The 19,990-nt window shown below is 41.4% G+C and overlaps 1 protein-coding gene across 1 annotated transcript; it reads right to left on the bottom strand.

The window, feature by feature from the left end:
• Nucleotides 1–2,269: 2,269 nt before the first annotated feature.
• Nucleotides 2,270–19,733, bottom strand: LOC143933134 (phospholipase A2 inhibitor gamma subunit B-like). The gene is made up of 5 exons (XM_077456069.1): nucleotides 19,682–19,733; nucleotides 17,215–17,334; nucleotides 14,620–14,775; nucleotides 5,355–5,501; nucleotides 2,270–2,409 (listed from the first exon to the last, which is right to left on the bottom strand). The coding sequence occupies exons 1-5, from the start codon at nucleotides 19,731–19,733 to the stop codon at nucleotides 2,270–2,272; spliced, it is 615 nt and encodes a 204-aa protein (XP_077312195.1).
• Nucleotides 19,734–19,990: the final 257 nt, after the last annotated feature.

Raw genomic sequence — 19,990 nt, 5'->3', positions numbered from 1 at the left:
ATGGAACATACACATGATCGCATTTTCCAAACAAAAGCTCTCATCAGACTTTTGTTGGCGGAATTTCCGATCGCGTGTATGGGGCATAAGTTGTTGAGCTGGAACAAGTCTAAACATGAGACATCTGGCACCTTTCTGACACTCATTTACAGAATTTTTGTTCTGCGTCTATGAATGAAATAATGAAGTCAGACAAAGCCAGGCATCTAGAATTGTCAGAAGTCAATGGCAGCTCTCGTAACAGAATTACTTGAAGCACAGACACTTCTTATCAGCCTATTAAAAGGGTTGTAAAGGTTTTTTTTTTTTTTAAATAACAAACATGTTATACTTACCTCCCCTGTGCAAGGGTTTTGTACAGAGTGTCCCCGATCCTCCTGTTCTGGGGTCAGCCAGTGTGCTCCTCCCCACATTGAGTGCCCCCTCGGAGACCCGCATTCCAACAGGCACCGATGTGGGTGCACTCCTGAGTCCTGCTGCTGCGTTTATTGACACAGACAGCAGGACTCGGCTCCGCCCCGGCTCCCATGTGACCAGATTTGATTGACAGCAGCGGGAGCCAATGTCTGCTGCTGCTATCAGCCTATCCAATGAGGACAAGAGCCAGAGGCTGGAGCTGCTGGGCTTGTATAGAATGCATTAAGGTGGAAAAACTTGAGGGTTTACAACCCCTTTAATGGCATAGATCTCTTAGGAATTCTGGTGGGGACATCTGAGCTTTTCCCAACTGCTGTGGATGTAAGAAGAAAGTATGGCAATCGTTCATATTTTTACCAAAGGGTTGAGACTCTCTTTATCTACAGCAGGAGGAAGTAGCTTGAGGAGAAGCAAGAATTTAATCTGGAAATGTTAGTACTTCATTCATTTGAAGTGTAAGTCCAGTCAAAACTGATTTCTTAAACCCTTCCTACCCAGCTCTGATGTCCCTTTAACTGAGACCAGAAACTCTCTTTGACAGCTTGGTCACCATTGGTGTTTTTGGTCACCACCAAACCCCCCAGTGGCACATACCCCCGATCGCTGTCTGAAGATCAGTCCAGTACTTACCCCATCTAGGCATCAGGCATCAGACATCAGGGCATCAGGCAGCACCTCCTGTGTCCTTTCCTCCATCAGCCGTGCGTCTCCTCCCCTCCCACTAGGCATCCAATTGGATCACCTGTCTATTCAGCCAATTGGGTGACAGGTCTCAGACCCGTTTCCTGATTGGCTGGAAGGAGGATAAAGCCCCGTACACGAGAGGACTTATGTCCGACAGACTTCCGAAGGAGTTCCATCTGAGTTCTGCTGGAATTCCGACGGAGTTCTGACAGACTTTTCGGCTGAGCGGACTTGGCCACACACAATCACACTAAACTCCGACGGATTCGAACGTGATGACGTACGACTGGATTCGAATAAGGAAGTTCATAGCCAGTAGCCAATAGCTGCCCTAGCGTCGGTTTTAGTCCGTCGGAGTAGCATACACACGAGCGAATTTTTCGAAGGGACCGGGTCCGGCGAAGTTCCTTCGGAAAAATTTGAAGCATGTTCCATATTCTAAAGTCCTTCGGACTTTGGCGAGTCAAAAGTCCGTTGCAGCCCACACACGATCGAATAGTCTGACGGACTCAGTCCGTCGGACTTTGGATGTTGAAAAGTCCGCTCGTGTGTATGCGGCATTAGTGTTACAATAGTGAATATTCATTTGCTATCGTAACACACCTGGGTGGGCTCTGAGCTTATTCTCTGTGCCCTGAGTCCTCCCTATTTTGAAGCCTATTAGAGCCTCTGGCTCTAATCAGTGCTTAAAAAAAAACACCTCCCGTATTGGCATTCATGCATCCGGCATGCTGCAAGGGGCTGAGAGCTAGTTCTCTCTCTTCCCTCTCACAGACTTGGAGACAAAAATGTTGTAAGTGGGGAGTGGGGGCAGGGCAAAGCCACAGTGTGTGTGCCAATAGCTGAACTAAGCCCATCTTGTTGGGGAGCCTGCAGGTGCGTCGCCATAGGAAGCCATTTCCTATGGGGGCGCACCTGAGGGCTCACTCCCAAGCGGTGCAGACCAAGAAGAGGAGATGTTGAGAGAGCCGGCGGAGGACATCAGAAAAGGAAGTTCAGGGCCAATGGTATTGCACAGAGCAGATAAATATTATATGTTGTTATTTAAAAAATTCCTTTACAATCGCCATAGCTAGAGATAACAATTTAACAATTCTTGGGGCTACAATAAGAAGTATTCCGTGTACTATTTGTAATATGAATAGGATGTCAGATACTGGAGATTTCATCAGTGAGTGATTGGAACTCCTGCTTTGCAAGATATGTGGTCTATATCAGTTAATGAGATCCCTGGAATAATTTTGTGTCCCAATGAACAGCCACGTGAAGTGGTGCATCCCATCTTGGCATATTTCATTGAAGAATGGCCTGTAGTTAAAAAAAAAAAAAAAAGTAAGATTAGAGCCAGGCAATTATTTTTCACCATTATTTTAGAATATCAAAATTATTTTAAAGTAGAACACTAGCTTCTTCAAACCTCCTCTCCTTGGTCATCTTCTTCATTGCCAAGGCTACCTCCATCTAATAAACACCCTATGCATTCCTTTCTTCCCACAGTCACCAGGCTGATCCGGTGATGTCAAAAGTTCTTTAATCTATCTTCTAGGTGATAATAGGCAGTCCTTCTTCTTGGACTGAGCAGCACTTGCATAATGACGTGTGAGTGGCTCTCAGTAAATGGTCCTCCTCACTTGGTCTAAATCTTTAAAAACACCCTATGCATACTTTCTTTCTTACAAAATTAGCTTCAACTCTTCTGGGAAGGCTGTCCACAAGGTTTAGGAGTGTGTCTATGGGAATGTTTGACCATTCTTCCAGAAGCGCATTCGTGAGGTCAGGCACTGGTGTTGAAGAGGAGACCTGGCTCGCATTCTCTGCTCTAATTCATCCCAAAGGTGTTCTATCGGGTTGAGGTCAGGACTCTGTGTAGGCCAGTTAAGTTCCTCCACACCAAACCTGCTTATCCATGTCTTTACGGACCTTGCTTTGTGCACTGGTCCAAATCATTTGGTGGAGGGGAGATTATCGTGTGAGTTGATTTTCAGGGGTTGTGCTTGGCCCGATAGTTTCAGTGAATGGAACTCTTGAGGCGTCAGCATACCTAAACACTTTGGACAATTTCATGCTCCCAACTTTGTGGGAACAGTTTTGTGATGGCCCCTTCCTGTTCCAACATGACCACACCAGTCCACAAAGTAAGGTCCATAAAGACAAGGATGAGTGAGTTTGGAGTGGAGGAACCTGGTTCTGGAAGAATGGTCAAACATTCCCATATACACACTCCTAAACCTTGTGGACAGACTTCCCTGAAGAGCTGAAGCTGTTATAGCTGCAAAGGGTGGGCCAACGCAACCTTGTATCCTATGGCCTAGGACTGGAATGCCATTAAAGTTCATGTGTGTCTAAAGGCAAGTGTCCCAATACTTTTGACAATATCGTGTACATTATACCCTTTACATACAGTGCCTTTCTTCCTTCAGTCACCAAGCTGCTTCAGTGTCATAGTTCCCTCCTCTTATTGCTGGGTTCTAATGAGAAATGCTTTCTCTGTGATCTAAAGCCGTGAGGAAGGCCCCCAGGGTACTGGTCTATGATGGCCTGTGCTCAAACAAACTGGGCTGATCATCCAATCCAGATTACTATTGACTTCTAGTGGCAGGAAAAAGTACTGTAGGGGACAACTCTGGATTGAAGTTGAATATTGTAGTGAAAGCTGTTTTACTTTATTTTTCAGATACAATTCAGCATTAAATAGAGAAGATCCTGGAGTTCCACTTCAAATGAACTATATCTCATTAAACAAAATGTAGCACATTGCATTCACAGTTTTTATAATCGGGGCTGTGGCAAAAGGATTATAATAAGGTCCCATGCTGTTTCTATACAATATTTAGATCAGAGATGTGGATTGAATCAAAAAGGATAAAGATCATAAGAAGCTGTAGAGAAGGCCCGGCTATTCAGTTTAGCTTAAAGGTACAGTGGGTGCCACCGATATTGTGTCAATCTCGCTGCTGTTAGTGGCGAGATTGACACCCGCGAGCCCTGTCGCGGGAGCCAGCGCCGATCTATGCCGCTCCTCCCGCTTGCCACCCCCAATACATTCCTATGGATGCGAGGCATCTCCTGGGGGCAGCGAGAGCGAGAAGCACAGCTCGCAGCGGTGATTTCCAGCGCAATCCCATCCCGCTAGAAACACAATATCGGCGGCACCTACTGTATCAGAGCTCAATGCCTGGGGTCCCACAATGAACTACAGCACAAAAAAGAAACAAATAAAACACATACAACAAGGGAATTTTAGCCAGGGTAAAAATTATAATTATAGTACTTTTTAAAGAAAGTCTAATGCCGCGTACACGCAATCGAATTGTCCAGCGGACTAGGTCCGCCGGACCACAGTACGCCGGACAATTCGATTGTGTGTGGGCGCCAGTGGACTTTTTCACCGTAAAGTCCGGCGGACTTAGAAAGTAGTTTTGACTCAAAATTTGTCCACCAGACTTGGCTTTCAGCGGACAATCTGTTCATCAGTATGCTAGTCCGGCGGACTAAGAATGACGCATGCTCTGAAGCAAGTATGAGAAGGAAGCTATTGGCTACTGGCTATTGAACTTCCTTTTTCTAGTACATGCTGTACGTCATCAGGTTAGAAATCGCCGGACTTTCGGAGAGTCCGTGTGTGGCCACATCCATTCGTTATAAAGCCGGATTGTTTGCCGGATTGTTTGCCAGATTGTTTGCTGGTGTCCTATCATATAAGGTCCCCCATCCGATAGTGTCCGCTGTGTACTGTACATGTGCAGTACACAGCAACACAGAATCCAAAAATTGCCGAGGATGAACGGCGCCTGCGCTGTGAGTCCAGGTTCTATCCCCACTATCCAAGTGGACATAGAGTAGGAATATAAAAGAGCCAAGCGCAGCAAGGCCGAGCCCGAAGCGTGGCGAGCGAAGCTCGCCCGCGAGGGGCCCTCTAATATTCACAACCCTATGTCCGCTTGGATGGTGGGGCTACCACCTCCACTCACGGCGCAGGCGCCGTTCAGCTTTGGAGATTTTCCGAAGCTTCGTCTGCTCATACGGGGCGGACACTATATCATAGCCGGACACTATATGGCAGAACACCGGACAATTCGATCGTGTGTACGCGGCATTACACATTAATTTACTCGGCGTAACATTATCTTTCACAATATAAAAAAAAAAATTGGGCTAACTTTACTGTTGTCTTATTTTTTTATATCAACATGTTTTAGAACAGATCCTTAACCCAGCATATATTGCCTTTATGTCACATTTTATTCTCGTACCTTTTCGCAAAACAGTCGCAGCAAAATCAAAGCATTCGTTTTCATGGCCTCTGCATTCTATGTAACCCTTATGTTTACACTCATAGGTCTCATACTTATAGCAGACGGGACAAATGATATGATTCCGGGTGTTATTATAAGGGGGTACTGAAACACAAAAACAAAAACAAAATTGTGTAAGAAAAAATTAGGTATACAATTTTAAATCATGGCATTGCCTATTCAATATACAGAGGGTGCCGCCGTTATTGTGTCAATCTCACCTCTAACAATCTTGGCGCTGTTAGCGGCGAGATTGACACCCGTGAGTCCCGTCGCGGGAGCCAACGCCGAGCTATGTCGCTCCTCCCGCCCGATGCCCCAATGCATTCCTATGGATGCACGGCATCTCGTGGGGGCGGCAAGCGCGAGAAGCACACCTCGCAGCGGTTATCGGCGGCCCCTACTGTAAGAGAAAGTCAGCAAGATACATAAACAGTTTAACCAACTCAATACCGGGCACTTTCACCCCCTTTATGCCCAGGCCATTTTTCAGTGCGGCCGCACTTTGAATGACAATTACGCGGTCATACTACGTTGTACCTATGTAAAATTTATATAATTTTCTATACACAAATAGAGCTTTCTTTTGGTGGTATTTAATTACTGCTGGGTTTTTTATTTAAAAAAATAAATAAATAAAGGATGGCACTGAAAACCAGCACCGATGGGCACGGAAAGTCAGCACTGATTGCTGGCTCTGGTGGGCACTGATTGCTGGCACTGGTTGCGCTTTAGTGTAATCAGGGCACTGATGATCAGTATTCAAATTCCATTCAAAATCAAGTTTATTTTATTTGAAATTAAAATTTTGGAAGATGGTTATATTCTTGCTATTCCATTCCATTCTTTTCTATTCTTTTCTTTTCTATTATATTATTTTCTATTCTATTTGAATTCAAATTTATTCTATTCAAAATTTTAATTTTGGAAAATGTTTTTTTTGTTATATTCTTTCTATTCTATTCTATTTTTTTCTAATTTATTCTTTTCTATTCAAATTTATTCTATTCAAAATTCAAATTTCAGAAGATGGTTATATTCTTTCTGTTTTTCTATTCTATTATTTTCTAGTCTATTCGAATCTATTCTTTTTTTTTCTATTCTTTTCCAATTCAAATTTATTCTATTCCAATTTTGGGAAATGGTTATATTGTTTTTATTCTATTCTATTTGTTTGTTTTTTTTATTCTATTCTTTTTTTTTTTCTATTCTTTTCTATCCATTTTTTCTATTGTTTTCTCTATTCTATTGTTTTTTTTTTTCATTCTACTCTATTTTTTCTATTCTATTATTTTCTATTCTATTCTAATTCTAATTTCTTATATTTGAGATACAAATTTCAAAAGATGGTTATATTCTTTCTATTTTATACTATTCTATTCTTTTTTTCTATTTTATTCCTTTATTTTCTGTTCTATTTTGTACTGTTCTTTTGTTTTCTAGTTTCAATAGTTTTTATTAAAATTGTACAGTTTGTACTCAACTACTCATTCTTCACTACCAATAGACTACATTCATTTGGACGGTCTACCAACTTGCCCACAAATGACCTCGTGTGAGATAACTGCCTTGCTCGGGAACAGAACCCTACTTTATTTCTTAGACTAGACAGATGATCCCTTACTTAGACCGTTCCAGTGCGACCTGTTAAACGCATTATGACAGCTGATTAGAAGGAATGGGAAGAGATGCTTTGTACATGATAGCGGGAGGTTAAACCTTCCCATGATGGGAGTAGGTTCTGCACCGGAAATTCAGCATGGAAATATGTTATACTCGGACGCAGATTAATTGTACTATGTTTTAATATGTACTATGTGTTGGACTGTACTGATTTTGCACGCACGTTACGTGCCCTGTTATTGTAACCATTTTCTTTTCCTAATAAAAATTTTGAATGGAGAAAAAAAAAAAATTGTACAGTTTACATAAATAAACATATTAAAACATATTCCATTTATTCCTCAGTTATATAGTATCCATAACATTTCCTGATTATAATGGGTGTGTACCCTTATGTTGCTTGGGATATTGAGTGCCTGGTTTAGGAAGTTAGCTATAGGTTCGAACCACCCACGATCTCTCTGTGTAGTCGCAGTGGCCGACTTCAAGCAGTGATTGTTTGATCCCTTCTAGTTTATGCTATCAAAGTAACTATCCTTGAAGGTTTAATGGCCATAATTATAACATAAAACAAACATATAACAACATTTCAACTACACAAATCAGTCATAGTGATGCTTATTAGCTTAGTTGTGATTCAAGTTTGGCTAATCCTTCTTGTTGGTGCTTCAGAATATCAGGGTCTCACCCTCTTAGAGTGCCATTCGTACCAAGGAGCTCAAAGTTTGGACACTTTTTCAAAGTTCCCCATTGCTGAGGAATGTAGAACCTCATAGGTGCCGTGTGTGTGTATTGTGTTTATTACTTCAGAAATTGTTGGAGCCTTTACATCTTTCCAGTGTCTAAGAATCGTTAAAGGAGTAGCTAGTTACTATGTGGGATATCACAGTTCTATAGGGCAGTGGAATGGAGTCTAGTTCAAGTGATAGTATTGATATACCTGGCTGGCTGTAATGGTTGGTTAAGATATGTAATATTAGACATGAATCTCTCAACCTGGGACCAAAGTGCTCCTCGTTTGGGGCAGTACCATAAGATGTGGATCAGTGTGCCAGAACAACCACAAAGCCTCCAGCAATTTTGGGAGGTGTTGTGGTAGATTTTTGAAATACGGTGTGGAGTCAAATACCATTGAAGTGATGTCTTTTTTTACATTTCGCATAGGTTTGTGCTTTTGGTGGAGGAATTAAAGAGTCGTAATTTTTTTTCCCAGTGTTGAGTTGTGTATTCGTTCCCTATTTCCTGTTCCCAGGCTATCATGGATTGGGATTTTACATATCTATCTTTCTCTTGTAGAACCAAGTATATAATTGATATGCCTTTGGATAAGCTTGGGGTTTGTTGGTAATATTGGGTTATTTTCACAGGTAGAGATGTAAGTATTTGAGAATTCTTTTTCAATAGTTGTGCTATTTGCATATGTTTATATTGCTCTGAGGGTGGCAACTGGTGTTCTAGTTGTAAGGTGTGACATGGCTTAAGTGATGTGCCTTCTAGGATGTCCTCTAGGTAATTGATTCCTTTTTTCTTTCCATTTAGTTAGGTTGATATCTGGTATTATATGGCTAATTGGTGAGATATTAAGTTTTAAAGGTGTTGCTCTACCAGTTCATTTTTGATATTTTTGGAGATGAACCCATGCTCTTATTGATGCAAGAATAGGGGGGGGGGGGGTGCTAACTTGTTGTCTAGGGATGTATTGTGATGAGCAGTCATTAAAAAGTCACGTAGGGTCCCCTTCAGAACTTGCGTTTGCTCTATTTCCTTCCAAAGTGCCTTGGATTAAGGTAATATCCATTGTTGGCGTTATGCCAATACAGTCGCAAAATAATAATCCTGCAAATGTACATGGCCCACTCCACCTGCCTTCCTATGTTTAATTAATCTACTAAAATCACACCTGGCCCTTTTTCCTTGCCAGAGGTATCTATTTAGTATTGGTTGTAGGGAGTTGAAGTAAGAATTTGGCTTTGGGATCGGTAGGGTTCTAAAGAGACATAACAGTTGAGGCAGTACCTGCATCTTATAAGCTGCAAGTCTGCCCAACCATGATAGTTCAGTTCGGGCAAGTTTATGTAGTTTGGCCTATAGAGAGTTCAAGAAAGGTGTATAATTGGCTGATACTAGATCTTCTGGTTTGCAGGTCAATATGATACACAAATAGTTAATACCTTCTTTCTTCCAGATGATATATGGGAATTTTTGCTGTAAGTTTTGCTTAGTCTCTTCTGGGATGCCTAGGTTTTAAATATATGTCTTGGTCTCATTCACTTTTTAATATGATACTCCATTAAATGCTTGCAATGCTTTGTGAACTGTGGCCAAAGATGTGTCTTCTTTCATAAGCATCAGTATTATGTCATCTCTGACGTAGACGTATGGCCCATCTGAGTCAGTGATAGGGGAATTTAGGATGTGGAGGTGTTCAGAAGTGATTTTGGGAAGATTAACGTTGTGTAGGAATGCTTCTATGATATCTGGTGTTGGTTGTGGTATACTAGGGTAATTTTTGAGATTATAGAGTGAGCCATAGTATTGGCCAGTGGCGGCTGGGGAAGCTTTAGGATGGGGGGGCACAAGACCCCACCCTTCCACACTTTGCCCCTCCCACTTCTAATAAGCCACACCCCTTATATAATCCACATCATATACCAGGCTGCACATTATACACAGGGCTCTGCACATCATATACCAGGCTGCACATTACACACAGGGCTCTGTACATCATATACAAGGCTTCACATTATACACAGGGCTCTGTACATCATATACCAGGCTGCACATCATACACAGGGCTTTATACATCATATACCAGGCTGCACATTATACACAGGGCTCTGCACATCAAATACCAGGTTTCACATTATACACAGGGCTCTGCACATCATACATAGGGCTCTGTACATCATATACCAGGCTGTACATTATACACAGGGCTCTGCACATCATAAACCAGGCTGCACATTATACACGGGGCTCTGCACATCATATACCAGGCTGCACATTATACATGGGGCTCTACTAAAGCAACCTGTAAATCACACATATCTGCATTCAGCAACCTGTACATCACCTGTAAATTGCACATATCTGCATTCTGCAACCCGTAAATCACACATATCTGCATTCTGTAAATTGCACATAACTGCATTTTGCAACCTGTAAATCACACATATCTGCATCCGGGGGGGGGGGGGGGGGACGATGGTTGGGTGCTGCCGCCAACCACCAAAAACCTCCAGTGTTTTGTCTGCACTGCTCCAGGTCCCCAGCCACTCACCTGTGTTGTGAAGCACTTGTGAACTTCCTTTTTCTAGTCACGTCATACGTGTTGTACATCACCGCGTTCTTGGTGGTCGGAATTTGGTGTGACAATGTGTAGGCAAGACAGTTTGAGCGGAATCCCATCGGATTTCCGATGGGAAAACCATCAGAGTTTTTTCCGACGAGAATTCCGACCATGTGTATGCGGCATTAGAAATGCCTTATGGGCATTCCACACAATAAATGGGTCTGTAACCAATTTTTGGTTATTTTCAAAGAACACTTTTAGTTGTTGTTCAATATAAGATTTGGTCGAATCATCCTAGAAGAGGCGGGGATTGGATCTCCATAGAAATGTAGGGTTGTGGGTGGACGGGTCCCCACTGTTAACTTCACCGAGGCATGGTCCTACCAAGTGATATTATTGATTTTGGAAGATTTGCATTTGAAAAATAACCATTAGTCTACCAAGAATAAGTCAATTCTACTATAAGACCTGTGGCTGTGTGAGAAGAATGAATAATCTCTCTCATTTGCATTAAGGCATCTCCAGGAGTCATATAGTTCATATTTCTTTAGTATTGGTATTAGAGATAGTGGGGAGCATTTTGGAATGGAAGTGGAGTCCAGGGTTGAGTCTGGTGTGATATTAAAGTCCCCACACCGCCAGCATACCCTGTTGAATTGAACGTACGTTCTTTATGGTCCTGTGAAGGAAACTGGGTTGTCTGATGTTAGGGGCATATATATTTGCCACTGTATAGGTGCTGGAATTAATATCACATACCATTATTATAAAGCGTCCCTGTGAGTCAATTGTAATCTTAGGAAGACGAAAGGCAATTGTGTCTCTTATCGCTATCATCACTCCTTTTGTTTTTGCTTCCGCATTGGCATAATATATGTATGGGAACTTAGGGTGTGTGCACTTTGGAGGTGATTGGTTCTGGAAGTGTGTCTCCTGGACACATAGTATGCCACAGTTTTGTTGCAGGGCTTCCTTCCATAGAGACTTTTGCTTGGACGGATGGTTAAGTCCTTTGGAGTTGATAGTTAGAAAGTTCACCACCATGTGTGCAGATTGTGAAAGTGCTGGAGGTTACATTTGATAGATGTATCGCTTACTTTGGATGAAGTCATACCCCTTAGTGGGGTAAGGAGAGGTACCCTGTGAAGCTCTGAAGTCCTTAGTATCAACTTGGTGGTGGTCCCAGGTTTGTTTGATGGTGGAATTTCGCATCTGACTGATAAGGTAGAAAAGTAAAGTTTACTTGACAGTAACATAACAGTGGCTAATCGCCAAACAACAGGAAAAGGTAGTTGGGTGTGATATATAGCCACTGAGAGGTTTAGTTTGGGGAAAAAAAACTTGTAAAACTGTTCGGATCAGAGGAATTTCCTCCCAATCGGGTATTTGCATTTGTGAGCAGTGCACCATTCAGACTCAGGGATTGTATTGTTGTTTCTCTGGCAAGGGTGCATTTGAGGTTAAGGAATGATTTCCCGTGTATTCAGTAATGCTATGCTATTGGCAACAGAGTCTATCACATACTCTGTACCCTCCTTGGTGACAATCAACTTCATCAGGAATCCCCACTTATAGCTTAGTTTGTGATTCCTGAGTGCTTTCGTGATAGTGTTCAGTTTTCTGCATTTTTGGAGAATGTATTGAGACAAGTTAGCATTGAATTGTAAGTTACAGTATGGAGATGGGATCTGGTCTCTCTGTCTTGACGCTGCCATCAGTCTCTCTTTAGTATGATAAAAGTGTAGTCTCAGGTTAACATCTCTGGGTATGTTGTCAGATAGATAGGTGGGCTTAGCGAGACGGTTTATCCTATCCACTGTGATGTTTAGAGCTGACAAGTCAGGTAATACTGTATTAAAAAAGCTGAGACACATAATTACGCAGATCCTGTTTGACAGTTTCTGGTACATCTCTTATCTTCACATTATTCCTCCTGGATCTGTCCTCTATGTCCGCCATTTTAGCTTTGATCTCCTCTATGTCATCCTCTTTACTCTCATTAGCATCTATCAGATCATTGATTGTGGATGCATAATCCCCCATTTTTTTTTCTATGTGAGAGACTCTGAAACAGACCGGAGCTCCGTGCTGAACTTGCGTACACATGATATCACGGGGGTTATTTACCAAAGGAAAATTCACTTTGCACAGCAAGGGCACTTGGAAGTGCACTGAAAGCGCACTTGAAAGTAAAGTCCGAGGGGGACATGCAAAGAAAATAAAAAACAGCATTTTAGCTTGCACATGATTGGATGATAAAATCAGCAGAGCCTCCACTCATTTCAGATCTACCCCCTTAGATTTATAGTGACTGCACTTCCAAGTGCACTTTCAGTGTAAACTGGATTTGCCTTTTGTAAATAACCCCCCATGTCTGAATGGAGAGAGCTTCTCAGGAATATTAGCATCTCCTTTAAAACTGTGCCCAAAACTGGCTGGTTATTGGTAGGGAATAGATCTATGGAGTCTGGCAGCTCCCTAGTATCATCCCCTGGGTCAAGGAGAGAGCTCACCTCATTGTCTGCATCTGTAGCATCCATCCTGAATCTCACCTTTTCTGGACTCCCAGAGGATGGTGTAGCTGGTGGAGATTGTGAGCATTTAGGAGGACTGCTCCTTTTTTGTGTTCTCCACTTCTGTGTGGAACAATTCAGGGGAATCAGATGTCAGAGTGGATGATGAGCCGGCACCATTTTGTTTAGGCCTGAAGGTAAAAATTTCTGTGAGTTTCTTAGGCCGGTTCCCTTCTTTCTTACATCTGGGCATGGTGACAATCTGTTCCTCTGATGCTGTGGAGCTGGATCGCCGTATTGGGGTGAGTTATTGTGGCCCAGATGGGTTGTTATTAGCCGTGGTATTCCCGCTGGTATCGGAGCTCCGCTACTGAGCGTCCATCGCGGTCTCCAGCTAGCTCCACCCCTGTTCTTTTATTTTCTATTCTATTTTGTTCTATTTTACTCTATTATTTTATATACTGTCAATTTACTTTCTATTCTTTTATTTTATTTTATCATTTTGTATTCTGTTCTGTTTTACTCTATTGGATTCTATTTTTTATTATGTATTCTTTTTTTTCTATTCTATCCTATTCATTCCTATTCTATTACTTTTTTTTTCTATTCTATTTTATTATTTTTGGAAATTCAAATCTGATTAAAAATGGTTTGATTTAAAATTTTGTCATAAATTCTGACAATGGGTCAAACCAAATTTTCTTAAGCTATTTTCTTTTCTTGTCAAATATTATTCAAATATTTTGCGTAGTAGTAAAGTGAATCTGGAAAATAGCGCAATTATGTCAACTAGATGAATCTGAAGTTGACAGAATGCGTATTAGCAATGGTTAAATTTTTTCTGCTAGTTCCCTTCAGCGTTCTCTAGAATTGTTACATTGTATCTCTAAACTGTATTTGCTTCCTATGATTCTTAGCTACATCTATTGGTATTAATGATGTATTTTCCTGATTTAGTGCATGGAATGTTGCAAGGACACTGGAATTCCAGCAAAAACAACAGGTATTTCCTGTACTTGAAGAAAAATATGCTTAGCCTGAAAATGGAAAATGAATGCAGCCATCATATCTAACAAATGATAAGCTGCAATATATTGCAGTATTGTTCTTGGGTTAAGATATCATTTTACACAACTATTACATTTATTTTTACCATACAATTTGTGTTGATGTTATTTATTTTCTTTTATTTTATTTTTACTTAAAATGTTACTAAACCCAGGAGCCTGCATTAACTGGTCTCCCACAGTACATAGAACATGCAAATGCAATAGTTTTAGTAAATATAAACTGCTATATACCTTTTTTTCATCAGCAGTACATAGCAGTCTTGTGACTTCTATCAGTGTCTTGTTAAAGATTGTAGGAGGAGTGTTCATTCTCCTCTGACTGTCCTATGAGTCTGCAGGGTCCCTGATCATCTGTCTGGACAGTGCTGATTGGCCCAGTGCTGATAAAATGCGCCCTCTCAAGAAAAAAAAAAAAAAACTCTTTATCAATACACACCAAACTGAGCATGTGCAGAGTGACTCCAAAAACTCTGTTCTATCAGAAGATTGATTGGGGACAGTAAAAGAAGGGGAGGATCAGAGAAGACGGGATCAAACAGCCTTTTTACACAAGGCAGAGGGTTAACCTCTTAGGTTCCACAGTGAGTATAACAGACATGCATATTCAGACTGATTTTACTGTTGTGGGTTTAGTAACTTTAATGTCACTAGTGTAAATTTCTCTTCTTGTCAATTTTTATTTACACTTATACCAACAATCTATGGTTATAAGAGAATAGACTTACTCTTTATCTTGCACTTATTACAGTTATCCTGGTGGCAGCACTTAGTAACTACACGTATTTGTACATTGCCCGCTCCACTGTTCATTATAAAGTCCTTGTTACACAAATCCTCATCGTCATTACAGCCACGGGAAAAGCTTTTAAATAATTTATCACCTATATGGAAAAAAAAATTATAACAATAATAATAGCAACTAAAGTGTATGCAAACCCAACAATGGCATGTTCTTATTTGCTGGCTTTTGATTTGTTTAAGTAGTTGTAAACCTCTGAATTGAAAAAATGAACAGAGCCTATCCTTCTATAGTGTGTACTTCCCTTGATCCAAAAAAAAACCTAGTGTGAGTCCTGCCTCCTTTCCCATCCCTCTAATATCTGCATAAATCACTTCTGACAGTCTGTGTCAACATCAATCCTCAGAGATGGCCTTCCCCCTCCCTCCAGCACACAGAAGGGTGTCCACAGCCTCAGCTGTGCATTTTTCCCTTTGAGATGTGTAAAAGGGGAGAGTATACTTTCCTTCCACTCAGGTCTCAGATTACACTCAGCTCCCTGCTCTATGGCGTGCAGTGTGTGACATCAGATCCCTGCCCCCTGCCTTCTGAAGCTCAGAAATATATGCATAAAATATGTACTTTAGGGGGCTATAGAGGTGGGAGGGCTGCAGATATACAGATACAGCTTATGCAGAGGATTTATTTAATCTTTGTGTATCACCTGAGGCTAGTCACTTCAGTGGGTATGTGTTAGGGTTTACAATTAATTCAATGACACCATTGAAAGTGATTTGCTACAGTATATCTGTTTGATAAGTGTAATTATCTGTTGATCCTGACAGAAATCTTATGAGCCGATAATGCCCTGTGCTCTCTGCTCACTCGAGTTGTATTGTTCTCAGCTCTCTCCGTATACCACAGACCATCCGCTCTCCATGTTATGTTGAAGAGGTAGAGGAAGGTATTTCATAGCACTGTCATATAGTGACAATTCTGCTCCACCATAGATAAAGTATGGTGAGCGAGCATTGTCACCTTAGGACAAATAGTGAGTTACTGTCAGGATCACCAGGCAAATGTGAAGAGAGATATGCATACAAGGGAAAAATAAAAGAAAACAAATGCAGCCAACACATCTAAGGGCTTGTAGGCACCACAACTAAGGAATAGCAGGCACTAATTTCAAAGGGCTAGAAGACACCACATCTAAGGGCTAGTAGGCACTACATTTAAAGACTAGTAGGCACCACATTTTAAGGACTAGTAGACACCACATCTAAGGGATAGCAGGTAATACATTCAAGGGCTAGTAGGCACCACATCTGAGAGCTAGTAGGCACTACATTTAAGGGCTAGTAGGCACCACATTTAAGGGCTATTAGGTACTGTGTCTAAGGGCTAGTAAACATCATATCTAAGGGCTAACAGGCACCACATCTAATGGGTAGTAGACACCACATCTAAGGGCTAGTAGGCACTACATTTAAGGACTAGTAGACACCACATCTAAGGGATAGCAGGTACTACATTCAAGGGCTAGTAGGCACCACATCTGAGAGCTAGTAGGCACTACATTTAAGGGCTAGTAGGCACCACATTTAAGGGCTAGTAGGCACCACATTTAAGGGCTATTAGGCACTGTGTCTAAGGGCTAGTAAACATCATATCTAAGGGCTAACAGGCACCACATCTAATGGGTAGTAGACACCACATCTAAGGGCTAGTATTCACTACATTTAAAGACTAGTAGGCACCACATTTAAGGACTAGTAGACACCACATCTAAGGGATAGCAGGCACTACATTCAAGGGCTAGTAGGCACCACATTTGAGGGCTAGTAGGCACTACATTTAAGGGCTAATAGTCACAACATTTAAGGGCTATTAGGCACTGTGTCTAAGGGCTAGTAGACATCAGATATAAGGGCTAACAGGCATTAAATCTAAGGGCTAGTAAACACCACATGTAAGGGCTAATAGGCATCACATTTAAAGGCTATTAGCCACCACATCTAAGGGCTATTAGGCACCATATCTAAGGGCTAATAGCCACCCCATTTAAGGTCAATCAGGCTCCACATCTAAGCGATAGTAGGCACCATATCCAAGGGCTAGTAGGCACCGCATTTAAGGGCTAGCAGGCACCACATCTAAGGGCTAGCAGGTAGTATTGGCCTTGGAAACTCTTTGATTTGTTGAAGCTACCAGCCTAGTGGTAAGATCTTGTGCAGCAATGTCATCTCCACATTATTAGGAGAATCCAAAAAAACCTTGGGTATCCGGCGCTATCCATCCATTTCTACAAGCAATAAAAGCTTGACTTCTCTGCTCTATAAAACATGTTTAAAAAGTATTTTTTTTAGAAGAAAATTAAGAAATGTTTTCTTTTAAATAAGGTGGTGGAAATCCAATGTTTTTGTTTCTGAACCTGTCCCTTTTGGAGAAAAAAGCTTTCTGGAGTTTCACTTTTATCCAAAGCAAATGATTGGTGGCTTCAGATGCTTGAAAATAGCTACGAGGGTTGGCAGCGTGTAATTGTAGTTGCCTGCCTCTCCATATTCAAATTATTTTTCTGTTATGTTTACAAAATTTGACTCACCCATTTTGGTTATTGACACCCTCTTCATGCAGCTGGTTGACACTGATGGGCACTTATGCGAGCGCCCCCTGCAGAAGGCTCCACTGGAGGTACTACACTCCCGACATGTCAGCCCACGGCCTGGAAAATTGAAAATATGTTATCAGTTATAATCAGTATTTCAAAGTTCTTAATGTGAAAGTGAACTTACAGTTTGTTTGGGCACAAAATGAAAATACATACATTGCCAGGTGTTTATTAAAACATATTCCAGATATATATATTTTAAGATTTTAAATTCTGAGAGAGGGGGAGGAGCTGTCAATTTAAGTTACATGATCCGGTCAAGAGTTTTAGCCCCAGTTCCCACTGCTGCAACTTGTCATGCAATGGCATATTAACAGCAATGGAACTGTTCTAACTCACTCACTCAAGTTGCTCCAACTTAGAAAAAGGTGCCTGCATTACTTTGGGGTGACATTGACACAATTTGCATTGACTTCTGTTAAAGAAGTCATATACAAGCCACAATGAAGTCATGCAGGAATGTCAGCGTCAAAGTTGTGTCACCAAAGCCCCCCAACAAGGCTGCTAATGAATTGGAAAAAATAATAATAAATAAATAATAAGAATAATAATAAAAAAATATATAAAAAAATAATAAAAAGAAAAAAGACACATCAGCTGCCCTACTGACACCCACCTCTGCCCTACAGGCAACCGTCCTCTTCAGGGGGTGGGGGGCTGAATTGAGTCTTTGCCCTAGGTGAAAAGAATGTCTAGCTTTGCCATTGGTTATTTTCCACAGCAATCATTAATATTAAGGTAATGGATCTGTGTTATCTCCATATGCACACAGATTTTCTATGTTTAGATTGCCTCAAGAGTCCTCTGATGGAACTTCCTTCTACCCCCAGGGTGCCATAGGAGCTTTAAATACTACATTGGGCATACAGGGATCATTTCAGTGCTGGCCGGGATTACCAGTAGCTCTGAGGGCAATGAGCCTACACCAGGGGTAGGCAACCTGAGGCCCTCTAGCTATTGCAGAACTACAAGTGCCATCATGCCTCTGGGAGTAATTGTAACTGCCAGCCTTGCAATACCTCATGGGAAATGTAGTTCCGCAACAGCTGGAGGGTTACTGGTTGCTTACCTCTGGTCTATACTGATACGACAGCTAAACTGATTTTCCTTAGCCCCCGTACACACGGTCGGACATTCTGCCAACCAAATCCGTCGGATTTTGTCTGTCGGATTTTGTCCATCGGATTGTGTCCGAAACTGTTGCATACACACGGTTGGACAAAGTTGTCGAAAAATCCGATCTTTCAGAAAGTGATGACGTAATTTCGTTATGCTGGGACTACATTCAGGCTAGTAGCCAATAGCTTTGATGTAGAAATTTGGTCTGAGTATGCGTGGCACTTTGTCCGATCAGAATTCTCTACACATGATCGGAGTATGTCCTATCGGACCAGTTTGTCGGAAAATATTTCCAACAAGTTGGAAAATTTGGTCCGACAGATATTCAGACGGAAACAGTCCGATGCATACCACACACAGTCGGATTATCCGACAACACGGTCCGATATGACACATTCCGACGGATTCTCTGACCGTGTGTACGGGGGCTTACTGCTTAGTTTGCCTCAAGAGTCTCCCTAATGGGGCCCCTTCTACCTTCCGGTCCCATAGGAGATGTGTGGGCTTTTATGGCTATTGCTGACATGATTTAGAGGGATTGTTTGCCTTCCTCTGGATCAAATGAGTGTATACAGTTCTGGAAATATAGGTTTTTGTGGCTTTTTGTTTTTTTTAACCAAACCACTGTCACTGTCCAAGTGGTGGGTAAGAAAATGTGGTGGGTTAGAAAATGTAGGAAAAAAATCAAAATTTCCTCCATAAAGACACAAAGGGGTTGACTTACTAAAGGCAAATAGACTGTGCAGTTGCTCTAGAGCTTAGTAAATAAGGTAAAGCTACATTTTTCAAAGAATACCCAATCATGTGCAAGGAAAATAAAAATAAATGTATTTATGCTTGCACATGATTGGTTGATGAAAATCAGCAGAGTATCTGCTCATTTACTAAACTCTGGAGCAACTGCACTTTTAAAGTACACAGTCTATTTACCTTTAATAAATCAACCCCGAAGAGTGTTCAACAGTGTTCGTCAGATGTTCTAATCCTTCTTCCCCACTCAATCCATAATAATACAAATAGGCTGTAGATTGGCTTTAAGACAGGAGTCTCAAACTAGCGGCCCTCCAGCTGTTACAAAACCACAAGTCCCATCATGCCTCTGCCTATGGGAGTCATGCTTGTAACTGTCAACCTTGCAATGCCTCATGGGATTTGTAGTTTCCTAACAGCTGGAGGGCCACCAGTTTGAGACCCCTGCTTTAAGACATCATAAAATACACAAATGCTCCTTAAACAATACTGCTATTTACATTACACTATAATAAAACATAAAATACCTAACCTGTTGCCAGGAGGGCAAAGAAGAGAACAAAGAACAGGAAATATCTTATCATGGTGGCACCAAGTCCAGTAGCTTCTGCTCTCTCAGCCCATTCAATCCCCAGGATGTAGATTTTATGTAGGGGACGACACTTGGGCAGAAACCTCACCCAGAAAACAGTTTAAATTAATTTTCATATGACTTTCCTGGCACAGATTTCTTGGACACTGACATTTTGCATTTAAAGGATAAACTCATAATTAGTTTAAAGCTGAACTCCAGGATAAGCAGGTGTTTTCTAAATACCAGAAGCATATGTATTGTTACTCG

Source organism: Lithobates pipiens, unplaced genomic scaffold (assembly GCF_037356315.1).
Source record: "Lithobates pipiens isolate NorthernLeopardFrog02 unplaced genomic scaffold, aLitPip1_a1.2 Scaffold_27, whole genome shotgun sequence".
NCBI classification, from domain to species: Eukaryota; Metazoa; Chordata; class Amphibia; order Anura; family Ranidae; genus Lithobates; species Lithobates pipiens.
The sequence above is the reverse complement of the archived record's forward strand: the minus strand, read 5'-3'. Positions and strand labels throughout refer to the sequence as shown.

Coding starts and splice junctions, on each gene's coding strand:
- LOC143933134 (XM_077456069.1), bottom strand. CDS start 19,733: ATGATAAGATATTTCCTGTTCTTTGTTCTCTTCTTTGCCCTCCTGGCA. Junction 14,776..17,214: donor GGTGTCAATAACCAAAATGG/GTGAGTCAAATT, acceptor TTTTCCATATAG/GTGATAAATTATTTAAAAGC. Junction 2,410..5,354: donor TGCGACTGTTTTGCGAAAAG/GTACGAGAATAA, acceptor TTTTAACTACAG/GCCATTCTTCAATGAAATAT.